Below are 20,467 nucleotides of genomic sequence, written 5' to 3'. Positions count from 1 at the left end.
CAGGTGCGAGCCACACCTGGGACCCAGGAATAACATTTTAGAACACTACATGTAAAATGCCTACTTGATATCCAAGTGGGGTATCAAGTAGGCAGCTGGATAGACAAACCTAGAAATACCAGAGAAAAACATGGGCTAGAAATATAAAAACCTGCACCAGTTTATTTAAAGCCAAGAAACAATCTAGGTTAGTTAGAGTATAAAATATTCCAAGGATCAAGCCCTAGGGCCTTCCAAAACTGATTCAAGGGTCTAAGAGATGACCTATTATACAGTAAAGGAGCCAGTGAGGCAGGAGGAAAACCTTGAGCTGAGGTCTTTGAAAACAGTTAAAGGAAGAAATCAACTGTCAAGTGTCACTAGTAAGAGGTCAAATAAAATGAAGACTGAGAATGGATCAGCAACAAAATCACTGGTAATTTTGGCAATGACAGCTTTCTTGGAGTGGTGTGGGGGAAGAGGCTAACTGCAGCAGATTCAATAAAAGTAAAATGCAAAAATACAAAATAATTTTTTAAACTTCAGGTAAGTAAAATCATACAAAAACGTGTAAAAAAAAAAAAACCCTTTGACCTTGGCTATAAGGTGGCTGAGTAGAGTGCTCTGGAAAGGTATCGGAGTATTTCAGTTTGTATGCTGATGCAAGGGACAGGGAGGAGGAACTGATAAAGGTGCAAATTACAAGATTTGGGATCTAATGCTCAATGGAAAGATTGTCTTAGCACAATTCATCCAGGGACCTGACTGAAGCCAGAAAATAAATACAAACACATGAACAGATGGCAGGCTGTTAGTAATGGAAATGTGAGGTCCTTTTCTCATCTAATTTAGTGATATATTTATATATCTATCAATTTTGTTAGTGCTTATAGGAAGCAAGGTCATCATCAGCTAAGCAAGAAATGAGAAATTGGGATGTTTGAGGAGAAAAGAGGTAACACAACAGGTGAGTGACTGGTGGTGGGCAGCACTAAACACCCACCTGGTAATAGACCAGTAACCAGTTTCTCTTGCCAAATTCAGCTTCACAGTGCAGGGGCACAGCACGACGGTTATATTCAATTTATTTGTTCACTGTACTACACATAGCCAGAGGCATAAGATAGTATTTGGATTTAAAAAAACAAACCTAAAAGCCAATGGGCTCTACCCTTTCTATTACTCAGTTTAACATACTGGTTCTCAAAGCATCTCTGGACAGTCAGCATCACTTGTAAACTTGCTACAAATGCAAACCTTCAGGCCTCACCCAGAACCACTGAATTAGAAACTCTGAGGTCAGGGCCCAACAATCTGTTTTAACAAGGCTTCCAAATAATTTGAGAAACATCAAAAAATGTAAGGCATGTAATTGTTTCCTTTCATTAACCATCTATATAACACTTTCAGATCACCACAGCTTAAAATGGTACAGTACCCCCTTTTCAACTACTTAATAAAATCCACACAACAGGTCAGAAAAGTTTACCAGCTATCAAATCAGAATATCTGATCCCCGATGCTGTCAGACTATTTAAAAAGAATGTTCAGAAACAAACCATCACAAATAGGACTCTTTATTTGTCATTGAAAGTCTGAATTTTAAACAGATTCTTGGACTGGTGGTTCATATCCATCAGCTCGTTCAACTTTAGCGCCTGTCTCGTCACCAGTAGCTTTTCCAGAGCTACTACCTTCACCATGAAGCTCCATGAGTTTCCCCACTAAAAGGACAAGAAAACTTTTGTTAGTGATAGCATATTGTATCTTGAAACAATGGCCTTCAATACTATGCAGGCATGACAGGAAGGAAAAAAGGCTATCAAACCCCACCTCCCAAAAGAAAAAACAAAAGAACCCTCCACCACAATGTTACTTATCCCCACAACTTTTTCTTTCAGGAATCCTGCAATTTCTCACTTACATTCAAACTTGGGCTTCTTGAGCATTTTTACTTTTCTAACAAAGACATCGTGGAGAGGATAAATAGATTGACAAGCCTTTTCTATGTCTTTTCCAATGCTGTCCGGAATCCTAAAAACCATCAGTAATAGATTAGTTTAATAATTTTTTTTAAAAGTCCTCGTTCTCAGTCTTAAGGGTTAGATAAGCCAAATTCTTTAAACAGAGAGAAGCCTTAGAATAAACCTACACATACAACACTTACCTCTTAACCCACACAAGTCCTCATGTAAGATTGTCTAGCCTTATGCTTTTTCCATTACACCCCCTCTTAGCTTACAGTACACTGCATGGGAATATCAGAAAAATGTAACAGTTATCACTGGACATCATCTGGGACCGAAACATTTTTTCATCACTTATGCCCATGCATCTAATTGTGGAAGATTTTGTATATTCAGTGTTACTCTCTAATTAAGGCAAAGACATTTCCTGTTCTTCAAGTCTCAGTATCTGCTGTGAGACAGCATCATCCAGAAAGAGATAAAACAAAACCATGCCATATTTACTCAGTACTTACACTCATCTAAAGCGATACAGCTAGAAAGATCCAGACAGGATTTAAACAGAGGTCAGACTCCACCTTGCAGTATGTGCTTTCCCTCTGCCGAGGGATAATCAGATATTCAGGGTTGTATTTTGTGAGGAAGGAAAGAAACACTCACAATTTATTGACTACTTCTTTCAAGTCATTTGTCTGCACCTCTCTGGTCATGATTTCCATCATCTTCTTCCGGATTTGGCGGACCTGTTGGTGCTGAGCATAAGAGGTCTTCCGTATCTGATTGTTGCGTTTTTTAGTAAAACCAACACAGAACAGACGAAGCAAATAACCATCGGTAGTCTTGACATCAACATGAGCTTCAATCATAGTCTAGGGGAAAAAAGATACCATCAGATATAACAGATTTTAATGTTATCAATCTTATTTCTCAAGTTCCAATTTTAAAAAGGTGGAATGTCAAATATTCATTATGCAATATAGTCTAATAAGTAATATATCTAGTTTGCAGAATTAACTTCCTTGAAAATGAACTTACCAGTAGTTACCCTCAAATCCTCCCTATCCTTCATATCCAATTAAATACCAAGTCATCTCAACTGTCTTCCGTCCTCTCTAACCTATCATCACTATCACTACCTCAACACACACCCTTTGCATATATATATGTATACCTTTAACAGACCACTCCCCATCACTATCACACTACGTAAGATAAGAGGAAAATAGGTTTTAAAGAGAGGGTCCATGGTACTCTTATAAGGGGATCTACACTTATAATTTCATCTTTAAAAAAAACGTGTTTTGAATAGGTGAAGTATTGCTAAATTAATACTAAATGCACCTTTTCAAAAAATGTCCTTTTTGTTCCAAACTAAAGCCATGCTGAGAATTAAACATTCAATTTCACAACTAAAATGCAATTAAAAATCCATAATTAGCGGTCATATTATCGCCTAAATTAAAAAAACAAAAATCATCTTAGGTAATGATGAAAAGAAAAGTGATTTGCCTCATTTGCATTTTGTAAATTTTAAATCTTAGTTTAAAAAAATGAACCTATCAATAAAATTACAGCCAAGGGACTTTGGGAGGCTGAGGTGGGAGGATTGCTTGAGGCCAGGAGTTCAATATCAGCCTGAGCAACACAGGAAGACCCTGTCTCTACAAAAAAAATAAACAAAATTAGCTGGGCATAGTGGTGCATGCCTGTAGTCCCCGCTACTTGGGAAGGTGAGGCAAGAGGATCACTTCAGCCTGGGAGTTTGAGGTTGCAGTGAGCTATGGTGACCCCACTGCATGCTAGCCTGATGCTACGGAGCAAGACTTTGTCTCAAAAAACAAAACACACCACTTAGGGGAATGTCAGAAATAAATGTAACGGTATAATCAGTATTTATCATTTGGGACCGAAACATTTTGTCATCATTCATTCCCACATACAAAATATTTCAAAACTGGGTGGCTAGCCAGACACATCTGAAATGATACTGTTTACTAAAGCCTTTTAATGTCAAGCACTGTACTAAGCATGTTTACATGGATTTTTAATTTTATCCTCACAATTGAATGTAATGATATTCTTACCTCCATTTTACAGATAAAGAAACCAAGGCTTAGCAAGCTTAAGTTACCCTCCAAAGAGAACACAACTGCAAAATGGAGCCAAGATTTCAATATCACACCAAAGGCTCTGCCACTACTATGCTCTACTGCCAAAGGTAATCAAAAGACTTTCACTAGAGTTTATAGTGAAATAAACTCAATTTTGAGGTCCAAAGATATTTGGAAGACAGGCAAAACTGCTCACCTGCACCCAGATGTTCCTCAAAACACCACTAATCCATGAAGCAAAAAATCCTGACTTGAAGATAACCCAATATTAAACCTTGGATTTAAAGAGATAAGTAAAATAGGAAGATCATACCTTGCCAACCCCAGAGTAAGCACTCAGTAATAACAAGAAAACAATCAAGGATTTAAAGTGAACTCAACCACAATTTTATAATATGCTTCTTTCTGTCATCACACCATGACATCTTTGGTCACACACTGCACAGTACTACACGTTCTAAGGGAACTACTGGTCTCACCTGCCATTTTTTAACCATGGAACACATTTTGTCACGGGTAAGGTCCATGCCATGAAAATTAGTCAGGCAGTTTTTGCCCTGAACATCTTCAGTAATCAGCTTGAATTTTCTAAATGCAACTTCATCATTTTGCAGATCAGCGAGGCTCACTTCAAACACACGACCCTTGAGGCCATCGGAGGCAATTTCTACAAAACAAGAATTAAAAGTGTTACTAACAACAGGAACCACATAAGCAAAGGCAAGCCTACAAAGTCATGCACATAAGTTGAGGTTAGACATTAACAAACATCCAGATGCCAATGGTTTATCAACAATGCTCATTAGGAGCTCAAAACTACCTATACAGGTTTTCTTAGTAATTCTAAAAGCACCACCTTGCTTCTGCAGTGTTGTACCAAAAACAAGCAGCACAGATGCAAAAGCTGACATTTCCTTTAAAGTCTCCCATCACAGGACCAATAGCAGACCCAGATGCCGGCTACAATATATATCCCCGAATTTAAGGAAAATATAAACCAAGGGTAAGATACTCACTTGTTCCTTGAGTCCTGGTGACTAGTGTTTTCCCAATATTTCTTATATTGAACATAGCAGGTGCCTTCACATCATACCAATCTTTCTTAGAAAATGGATCAACCCTAAATTTTAAAAAAATGATTACGTTTCATTGCAGATCACACAATTCTGTGGTACGTATTTTTTTTTTTACTTTCCTCATTCTAATGCTGCTGTCACTATCACTTCCCATCAAGATTTTAAAAGGCTTATCAGCCACCTGAGACTGGAGTAAACTTTCTCTCCCAGTGATGTTAGGGGCACATACGTAAATTTAGCTCTTCCCACTGTATGTTTCAACTGTCCAGACCACAGACTTTGAAAGTAAGTTTTGCTCATGTCCCAACCTAAACGGTCCTTTTCCTCCAAGTAACAGGCAATCTCAGGAACTTTGCCGGTACGTCAAAGTACGTACTGGTAGCTAAGACCCTTCAGGACCTCAGGCAAGCCTAGCAGGAGTTCCCAGGTTCCACCCGGCCCAAGCAGCGGCAGACTGCGGGGTCCTGATTAAGCAAGGACAGTGCTCTCCTGAACTCCTGCTCCTGAAGCTGCATCAAAAGCCCGCGGAATTCAGGCAGCCCGTGAGACCACAAATATGGAACGCTCCAGCCCCGAGTCGCAGCGGCAACCTGGCTGAAACGCGCCACGCGCCACGCGCCACGCGCCACGCACCAGAAGGCAAAGGGAGAGGCAGACGACCCGCCGCGACGCAGCACCCAGACCAGCCAGGCCGCGTTACTGGAAGCACCCACCCGCCACGGCCAGCACAATCCGACCGGCATCCTCGCCATCCGGCCCATGCCGTGATCTAGAACCGGCCCGCAGATCCCGGCAGAACCCCGGGAAGCAGGAGTACACGACAGTCGCTACTTACACTTTCTTCTTGGCTCCCTTTTTGCCGCCTTTCGTAAGGCGCTTGTTCTTGCCAACCGCCATGGTGCTGCTCAGAGAGCCAAAAGGGCGGAAGTGCAGCTCGCGCGAGAACTTACAAGTACGGGGGTGGGACGCGCCGTCTACGTGACCTTTACTCTTTTGCTCTTCCGGCCTCAAGAGTATCGCGACAACGGAGAGTGCCACTCCTCAGTCTGTAGATGCGACAGCGCTCTCGTGTGTGGGGAGGCCGCGCAGCATGCCGCGGGCTCACTGGGAGGCTGAGCGCAGGTGCAGGCGTCTGGTCACCTGTGGCTTCTGCGGCTGTGACCTGAAGTAAGTTTCTGCAGAACTCTCACTCAGCGTCGTTCAAAGCTGAACTCTTTGTCTAAGCCTCAAACCTATTCTCGCGAGCATGAGCTTTGCAATTCGACAACCGACCCGGGTTCAAATGCTTGTTTCAACAATACTTTGCCGTGTGACCTTTCTACCCTTCAGTTTCCTCATAAGTAAAATGAGCATAGTAATACGGTTGTTAGCAGGATTAAATAAGTATAACTCCAGGGATGCTAGTAATATTCTGCTTGTTGATATGGGTGCTGGTTATTAATCTCAGGTATGGTTGCTTTGTGAACACTCATCAAGCTGTGTGCTTATTTGTGTACTTTTTTATATGTTACACATTAATAAAAGTTTTTTTTAAGTGGAGTGAAATCTCTAAATTTTTCAATTTTTGCACCTGATTCCTCCAAAATATTTTTTTTAACTGTAAGGGTATAACCAAGCACATCCTGGCAAGATGTGACCCACTAGCTCAAGTGTCCTGCGCAAGTGTGTGGATGGAAAGCATCTGGCCATACGGGCTTAGTACTCAGCCAGTAGTGTGTTGAGTTCCCTTCTCTAACTTCCTCTCAGGCAAAAAATCCCTGTGACCAAGCCAGAAACCATTAAGCCCCCAGCAAGCTTTTAAATCTTAGGATCCCTCCCAGTCCTCCATCTCCTACCTCCTACCAACCCTACGCTCTAAGACAATCTTCCTAAATCTGTAGTAGGGTCCTGAAATCTTTCAATAATTCTATAAACCTCAGTTGCCTGGAGGATAAAGTCAAAGTCCTTGTTTCATGACAGCATGAATATACTTGACACTGCTGAACTATACACTTAAGAAATGGTTAAGATGGCCTGGCTGGTGGCTACTCAGGAGACCAAGGTAGGAGGAGTTGAGCCCAGGAGTTGAGTCCAGGCTGGGCCACGTAGCAAGACCCAGTTTCTTTTAAAAAGAAAGGTTAAGATTGAGCTGGGCGTGGTGGCTAATGCCTCTAATCCTAGCACTTTGGGAGGCTGAGGCGGGAGGATTGCTTGAGGTCAGGAGTTCAAGACCAGCCAGAGCAAGAGTAAGATCCGGTCTCTACAAAAAATAGAAAAATTAACTGGGTGTAGTGGCGTATGCCTGTAGTCCCAGCTACTCAGCAGAGTTTAAGGTTACAGTTAGCTATGATCATGCCACTACACTCCAGCCTAGGCAACAGAGTGAGACCCTGTCTCCAAAAAAAAATGGTTAAGATTGTACATTTTAGGTTATATGTTTCTCGCTACAATTAAAAAAAAAAAAGGTCAAAGTTCTTAGTTAAGGGTACAAAACCTCTCTTATCTGGCCCCAACCACTTACTCCTTTTCAGCCTCACCACATCTTGACCTCTACTGAGTATCCATCCTTATACCAGCCACCTAGAACTACTAAAATTCCCTGGACTACACAGGCTTCTTTTGCCTCCTTTTCCCCCTCATAAGCAGGCAAATACCTGTGCATTTCCAAGACAGCTCAGCTTCATTTCTTCTTTCAGTAAGACACTAATTCCTTAGACAAACAGGCTTTCCCTCAGACTTGGTCCCAGAAGACCTAGCACTACTTAACTTCTTGGTAGCTATGAGTAAACATGTTCCTTTCTCACTGTGAGCTAGAGCACACACAGTGCAGTCTTTTTCTTGTTTATGCCCATCTCTTAGCTCTTAGCACTTTGTAGCCTCTCAAATTATTTGTTGAGTGAACAAATAAGAGGTGAGACATCAGTCATATTTTGGACTTTGTGGGTCTGTCCAGATTTTCAAAAGAATTTTGAACCAAGACTGGACTTTTTAAATTTTAAATTATTTTTCTCATCTCATTGCAGACTGGTGAAAACTAATAACCAGTGGATATCAATTAGTCCTTCCAAATATAATATTGAGTCTAATAAATTCTCTATTAATTCTATACCAGTAGTAACGTTGAGTAAATCTACTTCATAGGTGCCAGTTCATTAGTTTAAAACTTTCCCAGTGGAAAATGTTATAGACACCTAGCTGCCTACTTCAGAATAAAAACTGAACTTACCTTCTTCCTGATCTGATTCCTCTTTCTGCCCAAAAGTGAAAGCCACAGGGGAGGCATTAATGAAGTCAGCTGCATCGAATTTATTCTAGCAACATCAGCACCTGAGGGATCTGTAAGAGGTCTGTATTTCAATCCTTAACTTTGTTTTGTAGTAAAAGCCTTTTTTAAAAAAAAAATTTATATTTTCCTGACACTTATATTTAATGTTGCAATCATCAGTTTTAATTTAATTATATTGAATAAAAGATGGAAATGTAAAATCAGTTTGTCGGGTCTCAAACATCATTTTAAAATTTCAGATATAATAAAGTGGAACAGGCTGATCCGATGGTAGAGGGTTATCAGAATTTATTAACATCAGTGTCACTAAAGTTGGTATACAATCCCCCACTGCTAAATTTGACTGGCTTTAAAAAAAAAAAAGAATAAAATGGAACAGAAAAATGTCACAATACATCAGCTCTAGTAAGGTGTCAATATTGTTTCATTAATTTTTTTCATCTCTGACTATTAAATACATCTGATGATTTTTAAACTGATTATTTTTTTTATTTCTAGAGGTTCCATTTGGTCCTTTTTTTTTTTTTTTTTTTTTTGAGACAGTGCCTTGCTCTCTTGCCCAGGCTAGAGTGCCATGGCATCAGCCTAGCTCACAGCAACCTCAGTTTCCTGGGTTCAAGCGATCCTCCTGCCTCAGCCTTCTAAGTAGTTGGGACTACCGGTGTGTGCCACCATGACCAGCTAATTTTTCTATTTTTTGTAGAGGCAGGGTCTCGTTCTTGCTCAGGCTGATCTCCATCTCCTGGCCTCAAGTGATACTCCCATCTTGGCCTCTCAAATTGAGAGGATTAGAAGCACTGTGCCCGGCTGAACAGGTAGTTTCTTACTACAAACATAGCATTTTAAATACAGTTTTGGTTTGGGAACTTGAGGTGTAGCAGGTATTTTATTTGGTTGATGGTTAGAAATTTCTCCCATAGATGCAGAAATTTAAGGAAGTCTTGTTATCTTAGGTTTTAGAATTCTGCATTCTGTTCATACTAATAAAGCAAAATGCAAATTTTAGGTGTCTTTTTATTGAAGACTTTTCCTAAAATGCTTAAATGATACTATTACTGAATCTTAACTACATTCTGGTGAAACTAGTGAGTGCACTCATTCATAGCTGTTGGAATTTTACAATGGTCAGCCATTTGAAAAGTAATTTTCCAATAGTATTTGAAATCCATCAAAGTCTTCTGATGTCATTTAGAAGTATATCATAAGGAAATAATCCAAAATTGGAAAAAACCTGTATGTATGAAGATAATATTCAGAGTCCTAATCATCAAATGAGATTAGAAATAACCAAAATAAATTTAAAATATAGAAATAGTTAAGTAAATTATGATATATCCTCTTGATAGACTATTGTGCAGCCAGTGTAAGTTACGGGTATAGACATAATTTAGATGTATGGAAAATGTTTATGATAAAGTGGTCACCTCAAGATATGGAAATTTATGTACATCTTATAACTATGTAAAAAGCAAATGCAGTGGAGAAAAAAAGACATCAAATATAAGAAACTTTACCTGTTTAAACTCTCCCAAGTTATTTGGTGAGCCCATTCATTCCAGACTCAGAAGACATCAACATAAAATTGTATGATGGTATTATTTTTTTCTGCTATTATTGTCAAGTGTCCTATGATATTAAGTATTAAATGTATAATTTTAAAAATAAATGTAAATTAATTTTAAGATGTAAGTTTAGGCCAGGCATAGTGGCTCATGCCTATAATCCTAGAACTTTGGGAAGCCGAGGTGGGAAGATTGCTTGTGGCTAGGAGTTGAAGACCAGCCTGAGGAAGAGCGAGACTGTCTCTACAAAAAATAGAAAATTAGCTGGGCATGGTGGTACCCGCCTATAGTCCCAGCTATTCAGGAGGCTGAGGCAGGAGGATCGCTTGAGCCCAGGAGTTCGAAGTTGCTGTGAGCTATGATGTAGCCACTGCACTCTAGCCCAGGTGACAGAGCAAGACCCCGTCTCAAAAAAAAAAACATGGTGCTCACTTCGGCAGCACATATACTAAAATTGGAATGATACAGAGAAGATTAGCATGGTCCCTGCGCAAGGATGACATGCAAATTCATGAAGCGTTCCATATTTTTATTTTTAAAAAAATGTAATTTTAAATAAATGTAATAAATCACCATTACAAAATTAATTTCTGTAGTGGTGATGGTTGCACAATCTCTGTGAATATATTCTGTGAATATATGTCCGTCCTTTTACTTGTCAGCTCCCTTTCCCATGCCTCCGAATGTCTGACTGTTCCAACCCTCCAGTCCCCTATCCCCTGTTGTTTTTAGAAAATGACCTGTTGCCTACTTCAGATAGTGTGGCATCTTATAGGCTACAGTAAGGGCTTTGGGTGTTTTTCTGTGTGGAAGAGGAAGCCACTGGAGGGTTTGGAAAAGTGAAATGATAGTCTTGCTGTTGGGTAAAGAATACTATGTAGCAGGGCAAGAATAGACTCAAGAAGTTAGAAGAGAGGATGGTAGATTGGTCTAGGGAGGTAGAAGAGGAACTGCAGAGGAAAGAGAGCAGTGGAAACTGCACAGGAGTCACTGAAACTGATTCGAATGGTGTCCTCTGGAGTTGTGAGATGTAGTTGCCCTGGGTAGAGGGATGCAGTAAAAACTCTGGTCATATTTTGAAGATAGGAACCAACAGAATTTGCTGATGTGTTGGTTGTGGGTAGAAAAAGAGAAGTCAAGAATAATCACATTGGAGTCAGGCACGGTGGTGCACACCTATAGTCCCAGCTAGCTACTCAGGAGGCTGAGACGAAAGGATCATCACTTGAGCCCAGGCATTCCAGACCAGCCTGGGCAACGTAGTGAGGCACAGCCTCAAAAAAAAAAAAAAAAAAAAAAAAAAAGGAGAAAAAGAAGAATCAGGGTCACATTACATTGTATAATGTTTTTTGATGGTCCTTACTCAACCCACTCTCCTCGGGGAGGAAGGCAGAGACTGTGTTCTAAATATTTTTGTATACAAGTCTTGAATGAATGAACAATGACTCAATCCATCAATGGATGAGTTCTGATTAGTATTTTTACTTTGTAGCAGATTACCTGTTTTCTTTGGGACTTTAGCTTTTCTCCTAGTTTTTCTATTTACAAAGTGGAAATAGTGTATAATAATGTGAGCTTTCATTATAAATGGGTTCTAAATGGGATTATTGAAGTGGACTCTATGCCAGAGCTTCCTGAAGCACAGTGAGCAGAACAGTTGCAGGTCAGCAGACTATTATCAGTTAGCAATGTGATAAGGAGCTTTTGACAGAATAAAATCGATTATGCCACTAACTACACTACTTAGTTCAGCTGACTTTTTTTCTCTAGTAAGACTTCCTCTATCAAGGAAATATTAATGCTATGCCAGTTTGCATTCTGGCTGAAATTCTTTATCTCATTGCACTTTTTGTTAGACTACTTACTGTAAACTGACCCAAAGGATCAACTGGATTCTAAGTACTGTAGAATATCTTATTGGGAACGCCAAACACATTAAAGCCTGGCAACTTTCTTAAAGTCCCAAAATAATCTTCAGAGTTATATAAAGGAAATGATGTATTTGAAAATGAGAAAATAAAGTTTGAGAAAGGACCTTAAAATGTTTAAAGGCAGCAAGGTGTAGTGGAAGGACCAGAAATTTTGAAGTCAGACCTGGTTTCAAATCACTGTTCTCTCACCTGCAGTGTGACTTCGTGTTGTCTTTGTTTTCTGACCAGTAAGTGCGAATAATACCTACCTCCTGTGGTTATGATAAGATTTAGATGATACGATATACATTAGTAGCCTAGAGAAGGGCTTTGCATATACAGTCATGTGCCACTTAATTGTGCAAACATTATAGAGTGTACTCACACAAACCTACATAGTATAGCCTACTACACACCTAGGCTCCATGGTGTAGCCTGTTGCTCCTAGGCTGAAAACCTGTATACCATGTTACTATACTGAATACTGTAGGCAATTGTAAAACAATGGTAAGTATTTGTGTACCTAAACATTTAAATATAGAAAAGGTACAATAAAAATATAGTATTATAATGTTATTGGACCACCTTTCCATGTTGATGAAAGTTATTACATGTCTCATGACTGTATTAGGCACTCAGTAACTTTAACTCTCCTTTTCTCTAGGTCCCCCAAATAAATATCAGGTTTATTATTTAGCTTTCTCTTTACTGCCCACTTACATTCATGTCAACACCTCTCTATCCTTAGCTTTGTGAAATGTTGAGTGTTGCTCTTGTTGAAGGAATTGGTCTTGGCCACCTCAGCCTATGGGGTCCAAGATGAAACGTCAATATTGAATCCAGCAGGGAGAGGGAAAAGCACAGAGGAGGGCACATTCCTTTCCTTACAGAATACCATCCAGAAGCTCCATACATCCATGCTGCTCTCATCACTTTGCCATCCCTAGTTACAAGACAGGCTGGGAAATACGGGCCTTAGCAGTGCAGCTATGTGCCCAGCAAAGACTCTGTTACTTCCCAAGAAGGGAAGAACAGATATTTAGAAACAATTAGTTTCTGTCTCCCTTACTTGTAAGGTTTTTGTGAAAATTAAATGCATAGCAAAATACCTGGCACAAAGTGGATGCTCAAAAATACTTGATTCCTTTCCTCTTTTTTTCCCATTCCTCTTACCCTTTTACTGAAAAAGGGAACTTATTTCTAACAGCTGTTGATTAAGAATACATTTACAACAGATCAATAAGAATTGTGGGGAGTTAATTTTATTTTATTAACTGGTCAATCACAAAGTTCATGCATCTATTAAAATGCGGAGCACTATAATGAAGGCATGAAAGTCTGCAGAAATGAAAAGCTTAGAAGAGGGCACAACCAGTAAGAACCTTGAATGTGCTGATTTTGTTTTTTTTTTTTTTTTTTTGAGACAGAGTCTCACTTTGTTGCCCGGGCTAGAGTGAGTGCCGTGGCATCAGCCTAGCTCACAGCAACCTCAGACTCCTGGGCTTAAGCGATCCTACTGCCTCAGCCTCCCGAGTAGCTGGGACTACAGGCATGAGCCACCATGCCCGGCTAATTTTTTTTTGTATATATATTTTTAGTTGGCCAGATAATTTCTTTCTATTTTTAGTAGAGACAGGGTCTCACTCTTGCTCAGGCTGGTCTCGAACTCCTGACCTCGAGCGATCCACCCGCCTCGGCCTCCCAGAGCTAGGATTACAGGCGTGAGCCACCGCGCCTGGCCGAATGTGCTGATTTTGATCAGAAGTGTGGGTCATAAAAAATGAGTAAGATCATGGAAATGGTGACAAATTTATGTGAGCAGTCCAGAAGATCTCTACATAGTTAGGGTCCAAATGACTGTGAGAGTCTCCTCGATCTGTCACTCATCTTCCCCTGGATAAACCAAGGAAGAAAAGATCATGTTTCTGGAGGGAATTTATTCTGGGCATGGAGTAGAAATATTTTTGACTAAGAGGAGAGAATAGTGACCTTAAGGGTCAGAGAGAGAAAGGTGGCCTGGTGTGGTGGCTTACGCCTATAATCCCAGCACTTTGGGAGGCTGAAAGGGGATGATCACTTGAGCCCAGGAGTTTGAGGTTACAATGAGCTATGATCATGCCACTATACTCCAGCCTGGGCAACAGAGTGAGATCCTATTTCTAAAAACTAACAAAAAGAAATAGAGAAAGGTGCTTTTGACAACATGAGGAGTAAAGGAAGGATGATTTTAAAGAAAATTTATTCATTCACTCATTTATGTATTTATTCATCCATTAGTGCTAGGTGCTGTGAAATCAGAAGGGAAAATAAGCTCTGTCCCCAAGGATTGTAAAATATTTATTTATTTCATTTTATATTATGTTATTTTATTTTTTTAAAGAGATATCTCCCTATATTGCCTAGGCTGGTCTCGAACTCCTGGTCTTAAGAGATCCTCCTGCCTCTGCCTCCTGAGTAGCTGGGACTATAGGTATGTGCCACCACACCCAGCTCTCAGGGGTTTTATGGTCTTGTATGGTAAGGAGATTGAGTAATGTGGGCCTATATATTTACATATTACTGAATCTACGTGTGGATTGTACTCAGTGATATCTTCAAATGGTACAGTAAAATAGCAATGTACTGTATGTACTTCCATAAAGTCCATGTATGGTGAAGTCAAATTACAAAGCTTCCAAAAAGATTGTGCATCTTGTTTAAACTTTCAATCAGAATATTCACATGCATGCTTCTCACCCACTGCTCCCAAAATCTGTAGTGCAAATAGGAGTCTCCTTTTAAATACCATGGACAGCCTCTTTACTTCCTTTCCTATGCAAATGGTATTTATTGCATCTGTGCAATAGTATTTATTGTAACAAGATTTTTACTTACAAATCAGATATTTATTCATTCAATAGTATTAACTAGGTGCATAGTGACCTTTCTCCTTGCAGTTTGAGACCTTCTCAAAAGCTCTCAGACTATGTACTTTGTAAATAATTGACCTGGCTTCAATCCCAGCTTCCTTACCAACTGTTTTATAATCATAGGCAAATCACATAATTCCTCTGAGTTTTAGGCACCTGTGAAACAGAGATAGTAATGCCTTTTACTAAGAGCGTGCAAAAAGTATTAGCATGCTTAGTAAAAGTAAAAAATACATAGAACAGTGACTTTTTTAAGCGATTTTTAAAAAATTGTTATTTCAGGCCTTGAGCATTCACCAGCATCCAGGTTGGTATTTAAATGGCCAACTAATTTTTCTGAGTACCTTGAAAAATGAGCTCAGATCGAATTTCTCTTTTTCTCTGCTGAAATACCACACAACCTCATTTTTCTATTCCTCTTCCTGTTTGTGCATTTTTCCTTTACAATAATTGCTAAAATGAGAAGTAGTTTAAGTAATTTAAGCCCCTGGTAGTTGTAACAGAGAAAACAACCTGAAAAGGGGTAAAAATATTTTCTGTCTCTTCAAAACCCCCTTACCCTTTTTGAGAACTAAAACTTATATCCCTGTCTCAGGCCAGTGGTTGGTAGGGGCAGGGGAGTGTCCTTTGTTCTTTGTGCCATAGTGGATGGTTCAAGGGAATTGTTCAGGCGGAGGTCACAAGATTGTCTTAGCCAAAGATGGGATGACTCAGAACCTTTAAAAGCTCTGTACTTCTTCTGCTCAGAAGTAGGACATTGGTACTTTGAGACTGGAATCTGCCAGCCTCCTCATTTGCCAGCAGTTAATAAACTTCTCTTTCCTTCTCCTCAAACCATTTGTCCTCATTCTTCTGATGCAGCCTCAGAAACAAGTGCTGAGCTTTCAGTAACATAGTTACACTGAAAATACTGAGAAAACAGGTAGAAATTTTTTTTATATTATGGCAATGGGAAAGAAAATTAACATTGGCAGTCCTGACCTCATAGTAGAATTATTTTTATTATGTCACTTAATCTCTTTAGTCTTCACAACAATGCTGTAGGGTAGGATTATTAAATGAGGAAACCAAGACTCAGTGGTTTTGGCTGGGCATAGTGGCTCATACCTTTAATCTCCCAGCATTTTGGGGGACCACTTTGGGAGGGAGGCCAAGATAGGAGGATCACTTGAGGCCAGGAATTTGAGACCAGCCTGGGCAATATCGTGAGACCTCCATATACAGATTAAATAATAATAATAAAAAAAGACTCAATGGTTTAGTGACTTGTGTAGAATCACACAGCTAGTATGGAGCTGGAATTCAAACTGAAGTTTGACGACAAAGGTTAACTTTTTTTCTCTTACAAATTCTCGGGTGATGCTGATGCTTCTGGTCTGGGGTCCCTGTTTTGAGAAGCACTATGCAAAATTATGCTGTATTTATTATCCGGTACTTATGTTCTGTGTTCTTTTATGTGATACTCAGTCAGGTGTAGCTGCAAGAGGAGACACAGGAGAAGCACAAGAAAACAAAGTTGCTTATACTCACAAGTCCTAGAGAGGGTGTCACCACATGCCATTCAGGATCACAGGGGAAGCTCCAGGTTTGGGTCAGGTGGCAAAAGCTGTGGAAAGCTGAGGCTAAAGCCTGCATTGGGGTTTTGTAGAAAGGCAAGGCAGGGCAGGGTAAACAGTTTAGGACTGGCTGGTATGAATAATTTTAGTGGGCTCTAAGCTATAGAGTGGTCCACAGTTGCCTGGTATCTGAACCTGGGATGATTAAGATACAGGAATATTACCTACTGGGGTGTATGGGACAGATGGAGGAGGGGCTTACTCTGGAGTGGTATATCAAAGGCATGCTCCCAGCTGAGTTCCTTGCTATCTTTTAGAATTGGCTAGCCCAGAGAGGGACAGCCTCATCCCAGCAGTTTTTTAAGATGTCAAAACATCATTATATACAGACAATAAAAAATATATACAATATAATCTATAATATTATATTCAGTGTTGGGTTTGGAAACCTAGCATATACTGGCTAGGGAACAACCCAGGTTGCCCTTCTTGAAATACACACATCTCTTATAACAGGGGGAATGGCCTGAAAAAGGGTAAAAATTTTTTCTTTCTAGAACATCCCCCACTTCTTTTGGGAATTAAAACCTGTATCCCTGCTCCAGGCCAGTGGTCAGGAGGGGAAGGGGAGCGCTCATGGAAGATTCTCCAGGATGGACCATATGCTAAGCCATAAAGTAAAACTCAGTAAATTTAATAGGATAGAAATCATGCAAAGTTATGTTTTCCAACAAGAATGGATTGAAATTAGAAATCAATACCAAAAACAGTTTGGAGAAATTCACAAATTTGTTGAATTAAAACAACACACTCCTAAATACCAAAAAGATCAAAGAAGAAATCAAAAGGGAAATTAGAAAATACTTTGAATGGATGAAAATGGGGCACAACATACCAAAACTTATGTGATCCAGGTAAAGCAGTGCTTACAAGGAAATTTATAGTTTAAAGTGCCTATATTAAAAAAAGAAGAGGGCTGGTTACAATGGCTCATGCCTGTAATCCTAGCACTTTGGGAGGCCAAGGTGGGAGGATCATTTGAGGTGAAGAGCTGAAGACCATCCTGAGCAAAAGCGAGACTTTGTCTCTACAAAAAACAGAAAAATTAGCTGGGCACAGTGGCTCATGCCTATAGTCCCAGGTACTTGGGAGGCTGAGCCAGGAGGATGGCTTGAACCTAGGAGTTTGAGGTTGTAGTGAGCTATGATGATGCCACTGCACTCTACCCAGGGTGACAGAGCAAGACCCTGTCTCCAAAACAAAAAACGAGAAAAAAGAAGAAGAAAAGCCTTTAGTCAATAACTTCCACCTTAAGACACTAGAAAAACAAGAGCAAACTAAATCTTAAACAAGCGTAACGAAGGAAATAGTAAAGATTAGAGAGGAAATTAATGAAATAGTGAATAGAAAAACAATACAAAAAATAAATGAAAACAAAAGCTAGTCCTTTGAAAAGATCAACAAAATTGACAAAACTTTGCCTAGATTGACCACTAAAGAAAGAGAAGACTCATTTTACTAGAATCAGTAATGAAATAGGGGACATTATTGCTGACCTTACAGAAATAAAAAGGATTATAAAGGAATACCTGAACAGTTATATGCCAATAAAGTAGATAATTGATATGAAATGGAGAAATTCCTATAAAAACACCAACTGCCAGGTGCCTCGTTAGCACAGTAGGTAGTGCATCAGTCTCATAAAAACACTAAGTGCCAAACTGACTCAAGAAGAAACAGACAATTTGAATATAACCAAAACAAATAGAGATTGAATTAGTAAGAAAAAAAATCTTACTAAAAAAAAAAAATGCCAAAGCCCAGATGGCTTCAGCGGTGAATTCTACCAAACATTTAGAGAAGAAATAATACCAATACTTCACAAACTCTTCCAAAATATAGAATAGGAGGGAAAACTTAACAATTCATTTTATGAGGACAGTACTTCCCTGGTAACAAAACCAAAAATATCACACACACAAAAAACTACAAACCAATATCTTTGTGAATATGGGTGTAAAATTTTTCAACAAAATGTTAGCAAACTAGATTCAACAACATATAAAAAGAATTGTACACTATGACCAAGGTGGATATATCCCAAGAACATGAGGATGGTTTAATACCTGAAAACCAATAAACATAATGCACCATATCAACACTATGAAAACCAAAAACCACATAATCATCTCAGTAGATGTAGAAAACACACTGGCAAAATCCAACACCATTTCACATAAAAACACTTAACAAATTAGGAATAGAAGAGAATTTCTCTAACCTGCTAAAGAGCACCTATGAAAACCCACAGCTAACAGTATACTTAGTGGTAAAAGATGGGATGCCTTTTCCCTAAGATCAGAAGCAGGGAAATGGGGAGATGTTGGTCAAAGTGTACAAACATTCAGTTATAAGATGAATAAGTTCCAGAGATCTTATGTATAGCATGGTGACTACAGTTAAGAATACTGTACTGTATACTTGAAATTTCCTGAGAGCAAACCTTGTGTCCTCATCACACACACAAACACACACACACAATAGTAGCTATGTAAGGTGATGGACATGTTAATTAACTTGACTGTGGCAATTATTTCACATATATACATACGTATATAAAATCATCATGCTGTACCCCTTGAAAATATATATAATTTTTATTTGTCAATTATACCTCAGTAAAGCTGGGGGAAAAGAAAAAACAAGATGAAGATGTCCATTCTTACTACTTCCTCAACATAATATTGGAGGTTCTAGCCAGGGAAATTAGGCAAGAAAAAAAGGCATCCAGATTGGAGTTGAAGAAGTAAAACTATCTTTACTCACAGATGACATCTTGTATGTAGAAAACTGAAAGAAATCCACCATAAAAACTATTAGAGCTCATAAACTACCACAGCAAGCTTGCAGGATACAAGATCAAAATATAAAAATCAGCTGTATTTCTATACACTAGCAATGAACAATCACAAAATGAAACTAAGGAATAGCCAGGCATGGAGGCTTATGCCTGTAATCCCAGCTATTGGGGAGGCTGAGGTGGGAGGATCGCTTGAGCCCAGGCATTCAAGACTGCAGTGAACTATGATCATGCCACTGCACTCCAGGCTGGGTGACAGAGCAAGAGCCCATCTCTTAAAAAAAAAAATTCTATTTACAATAATATCAAAAGAATAAAATACTTAGGAATAAATTTAACAAATGAAGTATGTCAGGTCTGGAGCTTAGGGGAAGATTTTAGCTGGATTATAGCTCATACATAGTGAGGGTCAGGAGTGGAGTGTAAAAAAGACTTGGACATAGGGAATCTTGGACCATTTTCCATTGTGGTGACAGAAATTGTCCAGATATTGTAATATATTAAAATCAAAGATCCCATTTTCGAGACACTGTGAGCTATTGTCAAGTTTATATTATGGCCGATGTGTATTACAGTAAAAGACAAGCCATTTTGGCTAGATTTTGTCAGTAAGACCTAACGTTTTGAGATTTTGGAGGAGACATCCCAAGGGGGTAGTTTTAGGAAGAGTAAACTGGGAGTTTCAGTAAGAGTCACTCGAGGCCGATTCCACTGTTTTAGGCACCCCCAAAACGAGGGAAGAGCAGTGGAGAAAGGGGGCTACTCATTGGAACAGGCATCCTTGGATCCAACAGTGCCTTAAGCCAAAAGGCCAGGGGGGTTCTCTGGCCTACCAGTCGGACTTTCGAGCCGAGAGGTGAGAGTAAGACAGAGATTGGAAGAACCCGAGAATGAGCTTGTGAGCTCCTACTCACCAGGAACAGGATGTCTCCGGGATGTGGATTTGAAGGTCAGCGAAAGAAGACCCGTGGTACTTCTCAGGGGATGAGAGTGAAAGAGGTAGGAGGAACCCAAGAGTGAGTTTGTGACCTTTTACTCCCTGAGGACGAAACGTGAATTGTGAAGATCAGCAAAGGGAAGATCTGAGACCCCGTCCGACGTCTGCCTCTCAGCTTGGTTCAGGAGGGTCTGCTGGGCAATTACCTTACCTCGGCTGAGCTAGACCTCTCTGCCTACACTCCAGGATCAGAGACAAGTTAGAGAGGGACCCCTGCATGGCTCGGGACTTCTCCCAGCCACCTCGTCAGAAACATGGGAAGTTCATGGCCACCG

At 39.6% G+C, this 20,467-nt stretch overlaps 1 protein-coding gene and 3 non-coding genes across 4 annotated transcripts; 1 reads left to right on the top strand and 3 right to left on the bottom strand.

Moving 5' to 3' along the window:
* Positions 1–1,540: 1,540 nt before the first annotated feature.
* Positions 1,541–6,105, bottom strand: RPS3A (ribosomal protein S3A). The gene is made up of 6 exons (XM_045552109.1): positions 5,969–6,105; positions 5,074–5,177; positions 4,537–4,724; positions 2,607–2,815; positions 1,904–2,013; positions 1,541–1,703 (listed from the first exon to the last, which is right to left on the bottom strand). Exons 1-6 carry the CDS (start codon positions 6,028–6,030, stop codon positions 1,582–1,584), a joined length of 795 nt encoding a protein of 264 aa, XP_045408065.1. The 5' UTR covers positions 6,031–6,105; the 3' UTR covers positions 1,541–1,581.
* LOC123639045 lies at positions 2,237–2,305 on the bottom strand. Its single transcript, XR_006735613.1, has one exon. It is a non-coding gene; the product is annotated as a small nucleolar RNA SNORD73 (small nucleolar RNA).
* LOC123639044 lies at positions 3,805–3,877 on the bottom strand. The gene has a single exon (XR_006735612.1). It is a non-coding gene; the product is annotated as a small nucleolar RNA SNORD73 (small nucleolar RNA).
* Positions 6,106–10,384: 4,279 nt separating the features above from the next.
* LOC123638967 lies at positions 10,385–10,491 on the top strand. The gene has a single exon (XR_006735537.1). It is a non-coding gene; the product is annotated as a U6 spliceosomal RNA (small nuclear RNA).
* The last annotated feature ends 9,976 nt before the right edge of the window (positions 10,492–20,467 follow it).

The sequence above is a fragment of the Lemur catta genome, chromosome 5 (assembly GCF_020740605.2).
Source record: "Lemur catta isolate mLemCat1 chromosome 5, mLemCat1.pri, whole genome shotgun sequence".
NCBI classification, from domain to species: Eukaryota; Metazoa; Chordata; class Mammalia; order Primates; family Lemuridae; genus Lemur; species Lemur catta.
This window is presented reverse-complemented; position numbering and strand designations above follow the sequence as displayed.

Coding starts and splice junctions, on each gene's coding strand:
- RPS3A (XM_045552109.1), bottom strand. CDS start 6,030: ATGGCGGTTGGCAAGAACAAGCGCCTTACGAAAGGCGGCAAAAAGGGA. Junction 5,178..5,968: donor AAGGGAGCCAAGAAGAAAGT/GTAAGTAGCGAC, acceptor TTTAAAATTTAG/GGTTGATCCATTTTCTAAGA. Junction 2,816..4,536: donor CCATGGTTAAAAAATGGCAG/GTGAGACCAGTA, acceptor TTTTTCCCCTAG/ACTATGATTGAAGCTCATGT.